Source organism: Callospermophilus lateralis, chromosome 8 (assembly GCF_048772815.1).
Source record: "Callospermophilus lateralis isolate mCalLat2 chromosome 8, mCalLat2.hap1, whole genome shotgun sequence".
Taxonomy (NCBI): Eukaryota; Metazoa; Chordata; class Mammalia; order Rodentia; family Sciuridae; genus Callospermophilus; species Callospermophilus lateralis.
In genome coordinates this window covers 40872222-40890277 of record NC_135312.1, presented here as the reverse complement: position 1 = coordinate 40890277, position 18056 = coordinate 40872222, and the positions used below count along the sequence as shown (strand labels likewise).

The 18056-nt window shown below is 43.3% G+C and overlaps 1 protein-coding gene across 4 annotated transcripts in view; it reads left to right on the top strand.

The window, feature by feature from the left end:
- Positions 1-17851, top strand: part of Kdr (kinase insert domain receptor) — a 43906-nt gene extending 26055 nt beyond the window's left edge. Inside the window, exons 20-30 of one of the 4 annotated variants that reach the window (XM_076865134.2) lie at positions 349-437; positions 948-1101; positions 3226-3323; positions 6346-6468; positions 6623-6734; positions 6981-7080; positions 7455-7560; positions 8765-8916; positions 13585-13684; positions 14132-14217; positions 15978-17851. In XM_076865134.2, coding sequence (XP_076721249.2) covers positions 349-437; positions 948-1101; positions 3226-3323; positions 6346-6468; positions 6623-6734; positions 6981-7080; positions 7455-7560; positions 8765-8916; positions 13585-13684; positions 14132-14217; positions 15978-16200 — 1343 coding nt within the window. In that variant the 3' untranslated portion in view covers positions 16201-17851. Of the gene's footprint in view, positions 1-348; positions 438-947; positions 1102-3225; positions 3324-6345; positions 6469-6622; positions 6735-6980; positions 7081-7454; positions 7561-8764; positions 8917-13584; positions 13689-14131; positions 14218-15565; positions 15958-15977 lie in introns of those variants that run through there. The other 3 variants (XM_076865135.2, XM_076865136.2, XM_076865137.2) reach the window with 3 other exon arrangements.
- Positions 17852-18056: the final 205 nt, after the last annotated feature.

Sequence of the window (18056 nt, the reverse complement as noted above, 5' to 3'; positions counted from 1 at the left end):
TCTAAAACTTCCTGTCAATTAAGGAATGTCACAACACTATGATACAGTTTGCTACTTGTGTAAAAGGTGTTCAGATAAGAAAAATAAATTTCTCCCAAAAGGAGACACCTTGGTGCTTACATTGAAAAGGAAAAGGTTTTCTTCAGAAATTTTGGTTAATCTCCATGCAGTAGCTTTTCAGGAAAAGAAAAGCTATCGCATAAAAGGGTTGAGACCAGCTGATTTCTGTAATTCTGTCTCAAGGAAAGGTTGTATGAAGCCTTCTTCTTTTGGGCTTCTCTATGTAGTAAGCACTTAGGGAGAAACAAATGGGAACGGGTCTTTCCTGACACACTGTGCCATTTGCAGGCCCCCTCATGGTGATTGTGGAATTCTGCAAGTTTGGGAACCTGTCAACCTACTTACGAGGCAAGAGAAATGAATTTGTTCCCTACAAGGTAACGTTGTTTCCTAACTCAATTTTGCCATGTAGTCAAATGAAGGGAAACTCAAAGTGGTACAGATCAGGTTTTTAGCTGAAATTCTGTGAAGAGCTTGTGAGCAAACTTCTCACGTGCCCTCTTGCTTGTTGTAACTTCTGCTCTCACCTTCTGGGGGTACATGTGCTTTATTTTTGTGACTTGAATCTCCTGACCCATTACAGAGGGCGCCAGAGTTGGAGAGAAGACAGTTTTGATTAAGGAAAGGGAAGGGCGGAAGGAAGACAGCTCTAGATTCAACCTGAAAGAGGAATTTATCTCTGAGCTAAAGAGGGAGCTTGGTTTTATGGAAGAAGCCCTATTATATACAAGTTGTGCCCCACATTTCAGCCCAGCAATGGCATAATCCTGAAATGGATGTTGTTCTTGTCTGCTTTTATAGAGTTTCAGTTGTTCCTACCGTTTAAGACATCTTAAGGGCCCATTTCATATCCCAAGAATTTGTTTTGTTCATTTATTCCTTTTTAGACCAAAGGGGCACGATTCCGTCAAGGAAAAGACTATGTTGGGGAAATCTCTGTGGATTTGAAGCGTCGCTTGGACAGCATCACCAGTAGCCAGAGCTCAGCCAGCTCTGGGTTTGTTGAGGAGAGATCCCTCAGTGACGTGGAGGGAGAAGAAGGTACCTGCCTTTGCTAGCTGCATGCCGGATTCCTGCTTTCACAGGAACACACGAGGTGGTCATGACAAAGGGTTCATATTGGAAAGAGATCTGAATTCCTAGGCAGCTTCTATTCAGTCTTCCCAAATTTGAAGTGTGAAAGCCCTAAATAAATACCAGGCTAGGTAAAGTGGCTGAACAGGGCCATGCTGAGAAATCTGGGTGGCCCAAGTAAGCACCTGCTAACAATCAGACCAATATGGTTAAAATACTGGATCAGCCTTTTTTTGGCAGGAAGGCTCAGTGGGGAGAGTTAGGGGCTCCCTGGGGCCTGAGTGGCCTCCCCATTTCTCTAAACCATCAGTCCACGTTGCACACTTCATCAGCAACATGGAAGCCTTTGAGTCCATCCTATGCAGCCTTCTCTAAGACAGTTTAGGAGCCAACTCTTGTTTCTGCTCTGCTCCAAGTGGCTTTTCACATCTTGTCCCAGCCCTGCTTCCTCAATGGAGTCTTGTCTTTATTTAGTTATGTTCCCAGTGATATTTTGGTGTTTTTTTGTGGGTGGAGCTCTGGCCTCAGCCTAACCACCCAGACTTTAGTCAGCTCCAAGACTCGCTTTACTTCCCAAGTCTTAAAAAGATCATTCCTCTAGCTTTTCCTCAGGAGGAGCAGAGACAGCTCCATGGATGGAGACATCGGGTCCTTTTTAGGTGTGAGTTTAGAAGAACCCAATCATGAAACAGTGGAAGAGATTCGTTTCCATTTTCCTTGACATAAGTCTTCAGATAGAACTTGAATCTAACTTGTTCCTCTTAAGACGCTGAGGAGGCAATGTGAGGTCAGGCCTTGGGTTAGAAGAGAGTTGGGAGGTTGTCTAGACCTCATCTAACCAAGTGGAACCATCTCTTCCCTGCTCCCTCTCTCTCGCAAAATGGGGGCCAATGAGCTGGAAACCCAAGGGGATTAAGGTGGGGTGTTGGGGTAGAAAGGGTGTTGGCCTGAAATTTTGCCTCCATTTGGAAAATGAGGCAAAATGAAGTGGTCTCACTAATCATCCTTGAAGAGCCCCTTAAGTATAAAAGCCACTGAGGGCCTGGCACAGTGGCTCACGCCTATAATCCCAGTTGCTCAGGAGGCTGAGGCAGGAGAATTGCGAATTTAAAGCCAGCCTCACCAACATCGAGGCACTAAGCAACTCAGTGAGACCCTGTCTCTAAATAAAATACAAAATAGGGCTGGGGATGTGGCTCGGTGCCCTTGAGTTCAATCCCCGGTACCAAAAAAAAAAAAAAAGAAAAGAAAAAATCCATTGAGGAAAAGGTTACAGCCTTTTTAATACTTACGAGGTTATTATTGCAACTCAGTTTGTGTTTACTCTGGTTTTTATGTCCAGGAAAGAGGTCATAAGTCTTATCTTATCTGACCAAAGTTAGCAGATCATTTTTGAAACCCCCCATGAATGTCGCAGGGTTTATTTGTATCCCTTGCACTGAAGTAAATCCTACCAATTTAGGTAAATTCATCTTTCTGTCATGTTCCTGTTATCTCTCATTCATATCCTTGGAGGAAAAAACATCCTCGCAGGGGAGATTTAATGTATTGAAAGCACTTTTTTAAGTGTGAAAGTGAGAGAAGTAAGTTTGTTTCTGGTATTTTTAATTGTCCGTTGTAGATTATAGTTTGACCTTTGGTCTTTGTCCCAGGACAAAGCCTGGAAAGAAAAAAAAAAATGATTTGATGACCCTGAATATCGTTGTTTTATTTTTAGAGTTTTTGATATGAAACTATTGTTTATCCCTCTGGGTAGATGAAAAAAGCCATTGCTTAAAACAGCAAATTTGGAAAGGTCTTATTTTTGCTCCCTGTTCTCTAGGCCAATTTTACCTCCATTCTGCTTCCTGTATTTACTAGTTCAATTTGACTAAAATGGAAAGACACAGTATTTCTCCTAAGGGTATGAGGAAGGTTAATAATCCTGGGATTCAGCAAATTGACAGAAGATAGAAGCATTTTCTCTGTGCTTCTCTTTTCTGAAATCTACCTCCCAAGTCTTAAAAAAAGATCATTACCCTAGCAGATTTAGAGACAAAATGTACCAACCGATGAGACTCCTCACCTCTGTCCTTCTGCCTTCTCTGGCAGCTTCAGAAGATCTGTACAAGGACTTCCTGACCTTGGAGCATCTCATCTGCTATAGCTTCCAAGTGGCTAAGGGCATGGAGTTCTTGGCATCACGGAAGGTAAGATAGATCCCGGGGGAGGAGACCTCTCTCTTCAGATCACAGGCATGGACCTAAGGTGTCTAGAGCCAGTCATTATGTCTGTTTGGGGCAGAAATTCCTGCATTACTTGTAGGATTCATGAAAAAGCTCTGCTGGGGAGGCTCTGTTTCTTCTAATAGGGGTTGGTTGGGAATTTTATGAAATTAATTCATAATAAATACTTACTGAGCATCTACTAAGTGCCAGACTGTCTTCTAAGCACCAACCAGCAAAGTGCTTCATAGAGTTTCCTTTCTAGTGGATGCAACCAAACATAGCGATACACGTAAGTCACGTCTAGAGCAGGTTAGATAGGAGTGTTTGTTGTAGGGGGAAGTAAGCAGGAAAGCCCACAGTGTATACAGGAGAGGTATGTTTGTGTGTGTTTCTATGTGTTTGTACTTTGATTTTAAACAAGGTGGAAGAGGAGGGCTTTCCTAAGTACGTGATATTTGAGCAACGACCTAGGAGAGGTGAGGAGCTGGGCCTTGCAGATAGCTTGGTGTAAGACAGTCTGCATTTAGTTTATTTTACATTCATCACCATCCACCAAGAAGTATTTGTTAGTAATATAATTAGAAACCAGGAAGGACGGGCTTCAGATGAAAGCGATTAAAAGAGCTAAAATTAGAAAAGTAGGGCAAACAAAGGCTGAGGTGGGGACGTGACAAGTTACAAATATTCCAAAGGTTGTAAACACCAGGGAGAGGAGAGGGAGGTGGAAGTCACCACCAACACTGCAGAGGGTAAGATGTCTAGCTTTGCATTAAACAGGAAAATTTTTTTAAAAAATTCAAATTAATGTTCAGTAAAAGCTGTCTGTTGACAAAACGTATGGGCTCTGCCCTTACCAGGGAAGGAAAGGCTTAAGTGTTTTGTTTTCCAGTGAAACCCCTAACCCATTTTCTCCCCTGACATTTAAAGCCCATCACAGTTTCCAAAGCCTCCGGATCTCAGATGTTTCTGGAGTCTTCTCTCCCAACGGCAAGGGAGAAAACCAGAGCCTTTCAGGGTTTTCCCTGAGAGAAAGCCCTTCTGCCCTTCTTGCATATTATGATTTATTATTATTATTATTTGAGGCTGAAGCTCACCATGTAGACAGGCTTCCTTTTGACAACTAGGAAGGAAATGGGGTTGGAAGGCATGGGAATGGGAGTCCTTTGACTTTTCTTGGATTTACCAGATGGTTTCTTGAGTATTACCTGGCTGCTGGGTTTTAAAAGGGAATTTCTTTGTGGCTGAGTAATAGTCCATCATGTATACATGGCATATTTTCTTTGTCCATTCATTTATTGAAGGGCACCTAGCTTGGTTCCATGGCTTGGCTATTTTGAATTGAGCTGCTATAAACATTGATGTGTCTGCATCACTGTAGTATGCTGATTTTAAGTCCTTTGGGTATATGCTGAGGAGTGGGATAGCTGGGTCAATTGGTGGCTCCATTTCAAGTTTTCTGAGGACTCTCCATACTGCTTTCCAGAGTAGTTGCACCAATTTGCAGGAGAATATCATGCTAAGTGAAATAAGGCAGTCCCCCCCAAACCAAAGGCTGAATGTTCTCTCTAATACATTGACAACAAGGAAGGGCAGGGAGGGAAAAAATAGAAGTTCACTGGGTTAGACAAAGTGGAATGAAGGTAAGGGAGCAGGGATGGGAATAAGAAAGACATGTTTATCCATGAATACACGACCAGTGAAACTCCACATCATGTACGATCACAAGAATGGGATCCTAATTAGAATGAGTTATACTCCATTTAATAAGTGGTGTAATATGTCCAAATACACTCGACTGTCATGTATATCTAAAAAAACAAACAAAAACAAAAAAAGGAAGTTCTTTGGTTGGAAGGAGAGTAGGAAGTACTGTGTTTGCAGGAATTCCTGGTGTTGCTCCATCATGCTAGACAAGGTGCTGCTGAATGCACCTGGTTCTGGGAGCAGTCCAGGTGCAGGGTGGCAGGATGAGCAATGCCTGGCCCCGTGACCGTGCTGCATTGACTTCAGCCTCTCATCCAGGCTTTTCATTCATTTCTCATGACCTCTAAGACTCTTAATCCCTCACAACTTTATCCTGTGATCTTAGATGAGAATTATGATAATAATTATGAGAACTGCTTAGTTGAAGGAAGTTAGATGAAGTTAGCAGATAGAAAAGGAAAATCAATAAGCAGAAAAAAATAGATTTTATTAGAAGCCAAGATGGAGTTCATCCTGCTTTTCTCTAGGTGCACTAGAGAATCACCTTGACTTACAATAGGCTGAATTTGCTATAATAGTTTTTTTTGGAAGGGTTCTGGGGGATTGAACTCAGGGGTACTTAACCACTGAACACATTCCCAGCCCTTTTTTTGTATTTTATTGAGAGACAGGGTCTCACTGAGTTGCTTAGAGTCTTGCTAAGTTGCTGAGGCTGGCTTTGAACTTGCAATCTTCCTGCCTCAGCCTCCCTAGCCACTATGTAATCAACTCTTATGGTAAAACCTAACACTTTGGAAACAGGATGAGCCCCTCTGAGAACTGCCTGTCTCAGCCAGTCCAACTTCAGTCCATGTCAAATAGGGAAATCAACAGAGAGCACTAAACCCAACAGAGGCCCTTGTTTTGGACTTCCGTGCATTCATTCAAAATAAATCCATTCAGGGACCTCCTTAGAATAGTACATTTTTAACCATACACGGCACCGGCAAAAGGGATGTGTGGATGTGACCAGAAACACATTCTTTAATGGCCTAGAGAAGTCTATTTATGACTCCATCATTACACTACAACTAAATTATTCAGCTCCGAAGGCTGGGCTCTTTATGGAATAAACAGATGTGCATCTCAGCGAAGCTCACAGACTGCTTTCCTGAAGTGTTGATAAAAGATCCTAGCCCAGTCCTTGTTAATCAGTTGCCTCTCTGATGTGGGATTGTTTTGAAGCATGAGGTCACAACAGATGTAGAAGAGAAGGTCAGCTGTGCAGAGACCTAATATATATATAAAATTTTCTTTTCAGTGTATCCACAGGGACCTGGCAGCACGAAATATCCTCTTGTCAGAGAAGAACGTGGTTAAAATCTGTGACTTTGGCTTGGCCCGGGATATTTACAAGGACCCAGATTATGTCCGAAAAGGAGATGTAAGTTTCAAAGATGAGCCCTGTGATCTATTAAATTGCGGAATTCAAATGCCTCAACAGTATGCTACAGGACCTGTGTTCAAGAACAAAGGAAGTGTTTTCTTCAGTTATTTGCTAATTTGGGTTCTGATTTCTATGTCTCCCATCCTCTTAGGCCCGCCTCCCTTTGAAGTGGATGGCCCCGGAAACAATTTTTGACAGAGTGTATACAATTCAGAGTGACGTGTGGTCCTTTGGTGTTTTGCTCTGGGAAATATTTTCCTTAGGTAAGTTGCTTCTCTTTGTCCCTAGCCCCCGACTCCCAGAAGGATGGTCCAAGTTGATGATGTCAGGATGTCATTTTTCTCTCCTGTATTCTGAGTCCATCATGTGGAGTTTCTGGGAAGCTGCGGGTTGTAAAATCCAGAAGGAAAAAAAGACACATAGGTGACCAGGATGTTCTAGAATCAGGCTCAGGGCCTCCTGTGAGGGAGAATGAAGTCATGTTACGCCCCTCTCCTGTTTTGTTCTAGGTGCTTCTCCATATCCGGGGGTGAAGATTGATGAAGAATTTTGTAGGCGATTGAAAGAGGGAACAAGAATGAGGGCCCCTGATTATACCACACCAGAAATGTAAGGGTTTACAGAGTCCCCTTCTGATCCTTTTCCTTGCACATCTCCCTGCCTAGGGGACTTTGCGTTCATCTTCCTTTTGGGCCTAGTTTGTGTCCTTTCCCCTTGAAGCTCTCCGTAATCTCAAGCACAGAACCATTGCTTCTTGAAACAACAGCATTTTATTATCCATACTGAACAGCTCTTATTAGATGGAATGTGCTTTCTTTTCTCTGCACACTTGGACCTCCAAGGATAGGGCCCCAGGCTACAGAGATACAGCATCTCAGCTCATGGTAGGCTTTTTATAAACGCTCACCAATCAGCTGCTTGTTTTGAGCATCAGATCCAGGAGGAAAAAGGCAGATAATGCAAACGGTGTTTTGCTCCTCTAGGTACCAGACCATGCTTGACTGCTGGCATGAGGAGCCCAATCAGAGACCCACGTTTTCAGAGTTGGTGGAACATTTGGGAAATCTTCTACAAGCGAACGCTCAGCAGGTTTGTAAGCCTCCAACTTCCACACTAGCGTACCCAGATGCAAAGACTCCTCTACTGCTTGTCCTTTCTCAAGGCCACCATTCTTCTCTCTCAGCCACTGAACAAGGAGCCTTGGTCTCTAGACGTAAGCGACGGCACTTTTCTAAAAGCTATAATTACCCTTTAGACAGATGAGATCCTAATTCATAATCTGAGAGCAGACCACTCCTATTCCTACTTACTTATCTTTTTGTTACCTCTTCAAATAGTCCTCCAAAGTTTAAAAAAAAAAATCTGGTCAATCCACAGAATATCAACAGTGGAAGGAAATTTAAGTAATTTGTAATAAATGCTGCAGGCAAAACTATATTTCAACTATGGAAAATAGATTTTCCCCTCTTGGTAAAAATCTCAGCTATTACAACTCCCGGATAACACATAGTCGTGGCCTTTATCATTAGAAAGTTGATCTCCAGTCAACATCTCTCACTACAAAGGAAGCCAGTTTCCTCCTTCTTTTCTTTTGAAGATGAGTCAAATCTGTTTTTATCAATAAACCTTGCAAGCATTGAAACATATTGAATTACCTTTTCTTTCTTTTTCTTGAGAAATACTGTTAAATTATGCCATCTTTTTTTCAGAAGACCCATGTTCCTACCCATTTCTTGCTTTTCTTTTTTTTTCTATTTTTTTTTAATATTTAATTTTTTAGTTGTAGATGGACACAACATCTTTATTTTATTTTTAGGTGGTGCTGAGGATCGAACCCGGGGCCTTGCGTGTGCTAGGCGAGCAATCTACTGCTGAGCCACAACCCCAGCCCCCATTTCTTGATTTTCTGTAGGCTGCCATCCCCTTTTCCATTGCCTTGAAGGGCAGAGGCTAAAATTGGATGCTGTGCCCTTTGAAGGGACTGACGGTCGAGAAATGGTTTCTCTCCTTCTCCCCAACTACGACCTCTTTGTCCCATGTAACCACGGTTCTCCGTGGCCCCTAAACCCCTATTGTGTTTACTTGACTCCTTGAATATACCGTCATGCACACATCCCTTCCAAGCACCCTTCTGTTTTGACAGATCGTTTTTAACATTGTCTCGAAAGTCAGTTCAGTTGTTCTGGGAGCAGCACACCCATACCCAAGAAGCCCCCCGTGGCCTGTGTTTTTCTTGAAAAGGCCCTTGAAGGACCAAAGCCATAACAATAATGCTCCGTGTTTATTGTTTCAGGACGGCAAAGACTACATTGTTCTTCCAATATCAGAGACTCTGAGCATGGAAGAGGATTCTGGACTCTCTCTGCCTACCTCACCTGTTTCCTGTATGGAGGAAGAGGAAGTGTGTGACCCCAAATTCCATTATGACAACACAGCAGGAATCAGGTTCGGTATATGGCCGGCTTCCTCTGGGGGGCTCAAGGCCATCTCTGGGAGGGGGCATGCAAGGAAGACATTTTATAAAGCTGCCACATGCATCACGCTCCAGGGACCTCAAGCCCTGACACTCATATCACGGGCCGTGCTCCTTGAGGAGGGTCTGGGGAGCTGATCGCTTGTCCATCTGTAGCCCACGTTGCTGCCCAGCTCTTCAAGAATTCTAAGCCCTGCAGCTACAAATAGCTGGAATGCCACAGTTTGTTAATCTCCAGAGAGAGACACAATTTTACCAAGACATCTGTATTGAAATCGTCCCCATGTATGCTTTTATTAATGTGAATTAAATGGCTTAGGGGAGATTTAGGGAGGAAGAGTTCTCTGCATATATGAAGACACACGTATGGCTCTCTGGCGAAGACACAGCATGCCACGGGGCTCTGTCCTGAGGTAGACTGGACACCACATCTCAGAAGCCTCTCTGCATCCGATTTTCAGTATTTTATTTGCATAATGGGGCTGCTGGGCTTATTTAAAACACATGCTCTGCAGTCCTGCCCTGAGCTGTGAAGGGTCTGCAGGCGGCTGCTTTTTTCTCTGTCTCCCAGCACCTGTGCATCAGGAAAGAGTTGGGGCCATTTTCTCCAACATAATATTAAAATTGCCTTTGCTAAGGCTGGGGCCACTTCACTTTGCTTTTGGTGTTTTCCTCTTTTAACTGGAACCCCTGACAGCGTGGGCCCAGCCCTCCCTCCTGCATGCTGAGGCAAGGAGCTCCTTCCTGTGTCCAGCCCTTGGCCAGGTTGCCACATCCCACGAAAGCTGGGGAGGCCTCATGGAATCCTGCAGGGCAGCGGGAGTCCTGTGATACCGTTAGAAGCCAGCAAGCGAGCCGCCCGCCATTCCATTTGGGTCAAGAGCATCCTGCATTGTTTGAATAACTCTTCCATGTATTATCAGACTTTGCCCCTGTGACAATTCAGAGTCAGGCAAGGTAGAAACTGTGATCTCTTCTGGATGTAGATGTTGACCATGAGGCTCAGCCCCATGGCCTGTGGGCCGTTCAGTGTTGAGATTAAAGATCCAGGCCTTAGAGTCAGGTGGAACTGGGTGGGACTCCCAAGGCTGGCTTTTAGCACTCCATGACATGTTGCAAATAATATAACCTCTCCCTCAGTTTCTTTATCTGTGAAATGCGGTGAGGCACCTGGTGCTGTTTGAAAATGATTGTTTGAAGAATCACATGCTATAATGTGCCTGGCACGCGAGAGCGCTTAATAAAGGACAGGGATTAAGTGAGTTACTTACAGTCACGTCCTTGAGACAAACTCAATTCCTTTGATACCTTACTTTGCTGTTTTCTCCCATGCCAAGGAGGGGCCTTCAGAGAGAAAAGATTTTTCTACATTTAATTCATCCCCATGTAGGCTTTTCCTACTGTGAATTCAGTGGCTTGGGAGAGACTATACGAATTCCTGGTTCAAGTTCATCTGCCCTTCTAGCCTGATCCCCTTTTCCTGCAACACTGTTATTGCTTTCCCCTCCATCAGAGAGCCATTTGATGGGTGAGCTGTATTCCGCGTGTTTCTGTGACCAAGTTGAGTGGAGATCCAAGCTGGCAGCCTCTTGGCTCTCCTGGGCGGTTTGCATACGGCACTGAACAGAAGATGAAGTCATGTGTGTGTGATGAAAGTGCCAAGTGCAATGCTGCATCTAAAAAAGGGCTGTTAACATTTATCCCCAGAAGCGTGGACAAATGTGACACCATCCTCCCAGCACAGGCCTGGCTCCTATTTTCTGCCTGTGAGTTGTCTTGAAGTGGTCTTCTCAGGCTCATTTCTCTTGAAGCCAGCTATAATTTTAAAAAAATAAAATGGAAATTGGAATCTTTTGTCTGAGTCCCCTCCCAACTCTCTCTACCACTTTTTCTTTCATGCAAATAAAACTGACACTGACCTTCTAATCATCTTGGACGCATCTACACACACGCATTTCATCTTGGGGCACTGCTTTTTTGGGGAGAGTGCAACGAGGTTGGGGTACCTTTCTGGGGACTTGTTCTGTCCTCTTTCCAGCCAAGTCGAAAAGCTGATTTCTCACTTGCTTTCTCCTTATAATTTTCAACTTTATCACATTATAAATAGAGCTGGACAGAGACATCGCTGCGGGAGCCAGCTCCTGGTTCGTTGCCCCCTTTAAACTATCTGAAAAATATTTGTTCAGCCTTTATTTAGAGAAGAGGCTGAGAAGTGTGTGGGGAAAGGACCACTTCTGTCTAGACTTAGTTTTGTCTCTAATTTCCCCTGTAGGTCAGCTCTGGCCCCAAATTTGCATGCTTCCTGCAAAAAAACACATATTCATTGAATTCATCTCCTTGTGGTCAGTTTGGGAACCATCTGTGGTTACTCTTGTCATTTCCTCTGGGAATCTCATCTCCCACTCCCAGCAGTTTATCAAACATTTCTTTACAGTTCTCTCCCAAAGAAAGGCTTTGGTGCATGCCATTTTCTTCATTGTACTTAATTGCTGGTGGTGATTAAATGCCTCTGGTAGATTGATGTCTGGGACAGCCGGCAGGGCTGCATTTGGCTCTGAGGTTAGGCTGCTTGAAGTGGGACTGTCCTTTCTCCAGCTTTCGTTTGTTCCACACCCCACCCTTGGCCTTCCCGCTGCCCACTACATGATCGGCACACGTAGGTGTGAGAACAGGGCCGTGCACATAGTAGGTGCTTAATAAAGACCAGAATGGTCTTGTCTTCCAGTCTCTTCTATCTTTTTCTTTCTCCTTCTTCCAGGAGAGTCAATGTGGAGTAGGGAAAGAAAGAAACCACTTTCTTGCCAACTTGAATTTGAATCTCAGTTCTACTCTTTATTCACCATTTTCTCTCTGAACCTAGGCTTCCTCATTTCCAAATGGGAATAAGAAGTTCTGATTCATAGTATTGTGAAGAGCAGATGTCTGTGAAATGCTTTGTCCACTGTGAGGGACCATGCTACTTTTTAAATTAGGGGGCTCAGAATTCAAGGAACTGAAGGTGGCTGCGTCATTGCCCGAGCCTGCTGGTGCTGGCTGGTTCTACACCCAGGTGTCTCTGGAATCCGTTCACTTATCCAAAGCCAGTGGGTATCCCTTTCTTCAATCAGGCTGACCTTCTTTCTCCCAGATAAATACAGTGTTCCCTAATTGGTCTCATTGCCTCTGGTCTCCCCTTCCTAAAGGGTACATCTGACTGTCATTCTCGTGCTTAAAATCCTTGTCTTCAAAATAATTCCAGGCATTCTAGTCGTGTGGCTTTGGACAAGTTCTTTAACCTTTGTAGGCCTCAATTTCCTCATCTGGAGAGTTGAGTTGATAATACCACCCCTGGAGTATTTACCCCCCACCGTTGTGAAGATACCATGAGATGATGGTTGCAGAGCATCCAGAGCAGAGTCGGGCGTGTGGCAGATTCTCAGTAAAGGCTTCCCGAATGGTTGACTATGGTACTAGTAGTTTTTGGGCAGCCACTACTTTTGGGGACTGGACATGGAGAAAATGGGCCGTGCTTGTTCTCTGTATGTCATGCCCTCTCCCTTGTGGAGTTCTCAGAGTGAGGATGTCACTGGTCAACTTCATGCTCCCCTCACGAAGGGCAGGAAGCAGGGTGCTAGGGAAGAGGAGAGAGACTCAGCTTCCATTCTCCTTTGGCCCAGAATCTGTGCCACATGTTCCAGAAGCCACCTGTGATGAGAAGTAGGTGGAGATGAGGGAAGACTTGTTTTCTGTCCCCGTGAAAAGACCTTCCCTTCTCTCTATTTGGGGACTATAAGTGGTTTTGCTAGCATCACCTAGACTCACCCAAAGCCTTGTGTCAGGGGAGGAAGGTCTTCCAGGGCAGAGGTGATCTGCTGCCTGCCGAGTCTCGTTCTTTAGGCCTCTGAGGGAAATTGTCACCCCTTGGAATTCAAAAGGAAAATAAGCTTTGGTTGATAAAGCGTTACTCTTCCTGCCAATACTAGGCTCAGCCTTTGCCCTGTTACTTATCAATGATAGACTCTGAAATACAAATATCTTAAAACCCTCAAGCCACTGCCCTTCTTGAGAAATGCTACTGTAGGGAATAGAAACAGTGGGTGGTGAGACTCCGCCCACCTTCCTGGGCGTACAGTAGGCCCCTGTCACGTGCAGAAGGAAGGCGTTGTCTTCAGATCACTCCTGAGTCAGTCTCCTTTAGGGAGAACTACAGGTGTTTCTTCTGCCCAGGTTGCTCTGTGAATATTATCCAGAACAGCTTTCCAGGAGATGGCTGGAAAGATGTGAAAGACTTTGTAAAATACCTAGAGCTCCATGGGGGAACTGCCTACAGACAGGGCCAAGGAGAAGGTAGCTGATCACTCAGTCTGCTGTTGTTGTCTAGAGTCCAAGTACTGGCCCTCAGAAGGAAGATTCAAAGGAACAGGGCCTCCTCTAGGCTCTGCAGTTATATTATACTTTTAAATGGACTTTCACAGGAAATTAAGCCTTCGGTGTGTGCTTGCAAAGAAAGATTTTTGTTTTGTTTTGTGTTTCTTTTTCTAAAGGATGTTTGGAAGGTTGCTATTAAACTTGTGGTTGAAAGATAATGAACTTAGGTATTGCTTGTGGTATCTGCAGCCAAATATACCACGGCTCAAATATAAATATTTGTTCTTTTGCAGTCAGTATCTGCAGAACAGTAAGCGAAAGAGCCGGCCAGTAAGTGTAAAAACATTTGAAGATATCCCATTGGAAGAACCAGAAGTAAAAGTAATCCCAGATGTAAGTACATCTTTTAAAAATAGTCTTAGAAATAATACCAACGATGAAACACTAGCTAGATAAATATTAGCCTAAGCATTAGAGTCTTGGAGCCTCATTATAAGGCTGTCCTTGAGAGTATGTGTCATGGGGTCATTATGGAGATGGAACTTGGGTGTTTTCATAAGAACAGTGCCTGGTCTGAGGTTCAAGGTCTTCTAGCTTTATGCTCAATTTCACTTACGAGTAAAGGGATTCTGGTGAAAAAGAAGGATGGAAGCAGGCATCCTCAGCTTCTTCCTACATTTTATTTTCTCCTTGACCTAGCAGCAGCTTCCTCAATATCCTGCACAGTTTCTGCCTAGGGTACCTTTACCTTCCTTGGCAAGAAGTTGGAGGATACTGTCTGATAGATTTGGGTTAAGAAATCAGAATATCAACTGTACCATCTCAATGTCTCTTAAAAAGGACAACCAGACGGACAGTGGTATGGTTCTTGCATCAGAAGAGCTGAAAACTCTGGAAGACAGAACCAAATTAGCTCCATCTTTTAGGTAAGACACAGTCAAATAAAAACAGACCATTTTCAATAGGAAGTTTTGGAAGAAATTTAGGACTTCCAATCTAAGTGTACCTTTTCCTTGAAGTGTCTTTGACGGTTGGCGAAATTAGCATCCTAAATTAGCAACCTAACAAAGAATAGATGCAAACCAATGAAATTAAGTGACCAGCCTAAAGCATATACCCCCCTCTCCCCTGCAAAAAAATATTTGGTTAATTTCTATGACCAAATGTGCGAACACTTGGGAATTTCTGAGTATGCTTACTATGGCCAGTAGTTTGTACGGTATTGGCTAAATAACAAAAGGGTCATTGGATGTGACCCTGAGATATGATTAAATTCTTTGTGGACTCTGAAGAATTTTCAAACTGGCATATAAATGAATGCATCTGTTCTTAAGAAGTATGGTATGTCAATAGATACATATCTATTTAATTAAGATGCTTAAATGCTGTTGTCTGAATTATTAAGTATTTAACTGTGAGAAGAGTTTTAAATTTGACTTTGAGTATAATCTCCCCATATGGTTCAGTAGGAATTTATTGTTGTTTAATAGGTGTACCTGCTTTTAGCATAAAATATTTATGAAAACCTATATTTGTAAAAGTAATAGAATAAGAGTAGTTATTCATTTGCTAGAGGGTTCACTCTATGTAAGAACAGAAAGTGATTTTAATCTCCATAACTGCTGTATAAAATGGGAACACCCATGGGTTTTTGAGTGATGATTATTGCAATAATAGTAATAATAACAAATGCCTTGTGTGATTTTATTGTTTTATTTAGTGCCTAATAAGAAATTGTGAGAGCCAATTACATACTTCTCATATTGATTTAAAATATTTATTGAGCAGCTCCTATGTGCCAGGCACCATACTATTGCTTGAGATACTTAAACTAGTTTTACTGTGATTGGATTGAAAGAAAAATTGTATTTGTAGTTCTTTGAAATAACTTTTAAATCATAAGTGAACACGGAGTTAAAAAACCAAAACCCATTTTTTTTTGAAGTTGTGAAAATGAATAATTTAAGCAGAATGTCTATTAAGGAGAAAAGACATCTTAGAATGGCTTGAGAAAGTGTAAATCCTGAAGTTTTGGATCCACACAGCCTGTATTTCTAAGCTTTGACCTTGTTAACTGTGCCATTGAGCACATTATCCAGTTGCTGCTGAGTGACCGGGGCCTCAGTCCATCCAAGGAATGTGGTTTTGATGAGCAAAGAGCAGTTTTTGACATGTCTGGCTTGATTGCACACACGCTTGAAGTTAGTAAAGTTTAAAGTTGCTCAAGAACTTTATTAACACCCTACCCATGCCTTGTGGTCCTCTAATTGACAGAATGGGGAAAGCACAAGTGAACTGGTAGAACGTCCCAGTTTCCTTTAACATCATGAAAGAGGCCCTTTGGCTGTTATCATTGTATACAAACTCGTCAGTCTGCAAGACCATAAAAATCTTCCATTGGTTGGAGCCTGTGCACAACTCAGCAGAACTGCCTTTCATCTCATCCTGGGCTTGAAAGACTTGGACCCGATCAAGAGGACTTATCTGCATCTACTAGTTCATGCTAGTACCTGAAAATAGACCTTGTCTGAGCAAACATGATATGCCGATTAGCAAGTGAGAGAGATAGGGAGCTGGTGTCTCCAGGGAGATTATGGCCCACGTGGAGCTGGGAGTGGGGTTAGGGTGAAAAGCCAAAGAACTGTCCTGTGTCTTCCAACTCACTTGCTTGCCATTTCTTCCACAGTGGAATGATGCCCAGCAAGAGCAGGGAGTCGGTGGCATCTGAAGGCTCAAACCAGACCAGCGGCTACCAGTCTGGGTATCACTCCGATGACACGGACACCACTGTGTACTCCAGCGAGGAGGCAGAACTCTTAAAGCTGGTGGAGGTTGGAGTGCAAGGTGGCAGCACAGCCCAGATTCTCCAGCCTGATACCGGGACCACGTTGAGCTGTCCTCCTGTTTAAAAGGAGGTGCCCGTGCTCCCCCGCACTCCTGTAAATCACATGAGAGGTGCTGCTCAGATTGTCAAGTGTTGTTCTTTCCACCACCCGGAAGTAGCCGCATTTGATTTTCATTTCAGAAAAGGACCTCGGACTGCAGGGCTAGTCCTCTAGGCATTTCCTGAGAGGTTGCTTGTGACCTAAGAATGTGTTTGTGTCTTCTCCCAGTGTTGACCATATTCTCTTTTTCATTCATTTAAAAAGTGTGTATAATGCACCCTGCTGTGGGTCTCACCGTGGATTAGAACAAGAGACTAGTTCCAGGAATAGCCCTCCTAAAGAAGTGGCAATACCTGGGGAGCGGGCACAACTTAAAAACTAGAAGATAAACCAAGCAGTGTAGGTTGCCTTAGGTGTTGGAGATGGGACCGGTTTGCAGGGCCGAGTCCACCTAGGAGGCTTGGTTGAGCACAGGGGCTGCGAGTCCGCCTCACGTGTGGGATATGGACTGAAGGAATGGAAGACTGAGCTTGCTATGGAGAGAGCATCGGAGCCTGCGGATGTGCTGTGTGGCTCTGGGGAAGTGGTGCGTGATCCCTTGGGAAATGTAAAGGGTTCAGCAAGGTTTCTGTTCTGGTTTTAGAAGGTTGCGTGCGCTTCCCAGTTGGGCTAAAGGCGAGTTCCTGGTGCTGTTTCCGACTCCTGATGAGAGTTCCTTCCGGACCCTGACGTGTCTCCTGGCTGAGCCCCAGGAAGGAAATGATGAGGCTCTGGCTCCTTGTCTCCCAGGCCAATCCTTTATTCAGAGCGCCACAAAGAAGGGACATTCAGCCCGAGGCTCCCTGTCATGCTGACGGACTCCAACTGCACCAACCAGTTTCTGGTTCCATCTGGATGAATGCCCACATATGTGTCCTGATGGGATGTGTCCAAGACTGAATGCCGTGGGTTCAGTGTCCAGCTGCGGTGGCAAAGCTGCAGGAAGGGTTTTTCCCTTTGTTCCCCTATCCTCATCCCTAGCCCTTCAGTATTTTAGTTACTTGGCTTCTCTACACTCCAGATAGCCTGATTGGGTTTGTTCACTCATTGAATGATTATTAGCCAGATTTCAAAATGACTGTATAGCCAAAGTTTTAACAAAATCTATTGTATTATTTAGACTTTTAACACATAAAGCTATTTCTACTGGGTTTTGCCCTTGTTGGTTTTTTTTTTTTTCCTTTAAAAAAGAAAAGACAGAAAGAAAATGTATTTTTTCATTTGGTACCATAGTGTGAGACGCTGGGAACAATGACTATAAAACATGCTATGGCACATATATTTATAGTCTGTTATGTAGAACAAATGTAATATATTAAAACCTTATATTATATATAACAATCTTTGTACTTTTCACATTTTGTATCAGTATTATGTAGCATAACAAAGGATGTGATGCTTTTGGCAACTGACATCATTTTATTAAAAAAACATTGAAACACTTGAAGGAATTCTTTTGCAAGGTCACATATACCACCCTATCATTTATCTTATTGCTAAAATGAAGGAGGAGGAATTAGACCTAATGTGATTGTTTTCCATTTTTACTTGTTCCTTTATTTTTTTTATAAAGAATATCTCTGCAAAATGTTTATATACTTTATAAACCAATAAACGTATTCATAGTAAAAAAATATATAGTGGTATACTATTATCACAACCATTTTGAGGATGAGAACTTCTGTTTGGAGGCTGATTGCTCCTTCCTCCCTCTTCTTCACTGTACAAAGAATTCACAGTCACATTCTCGTGATATTCTGACAATCTTTGAGAATGTTAACAGGTAGACTGAGAGGTATGTGACTCTGTTAGAATAGCTGCCCTCAAAACTCATGGGTGAG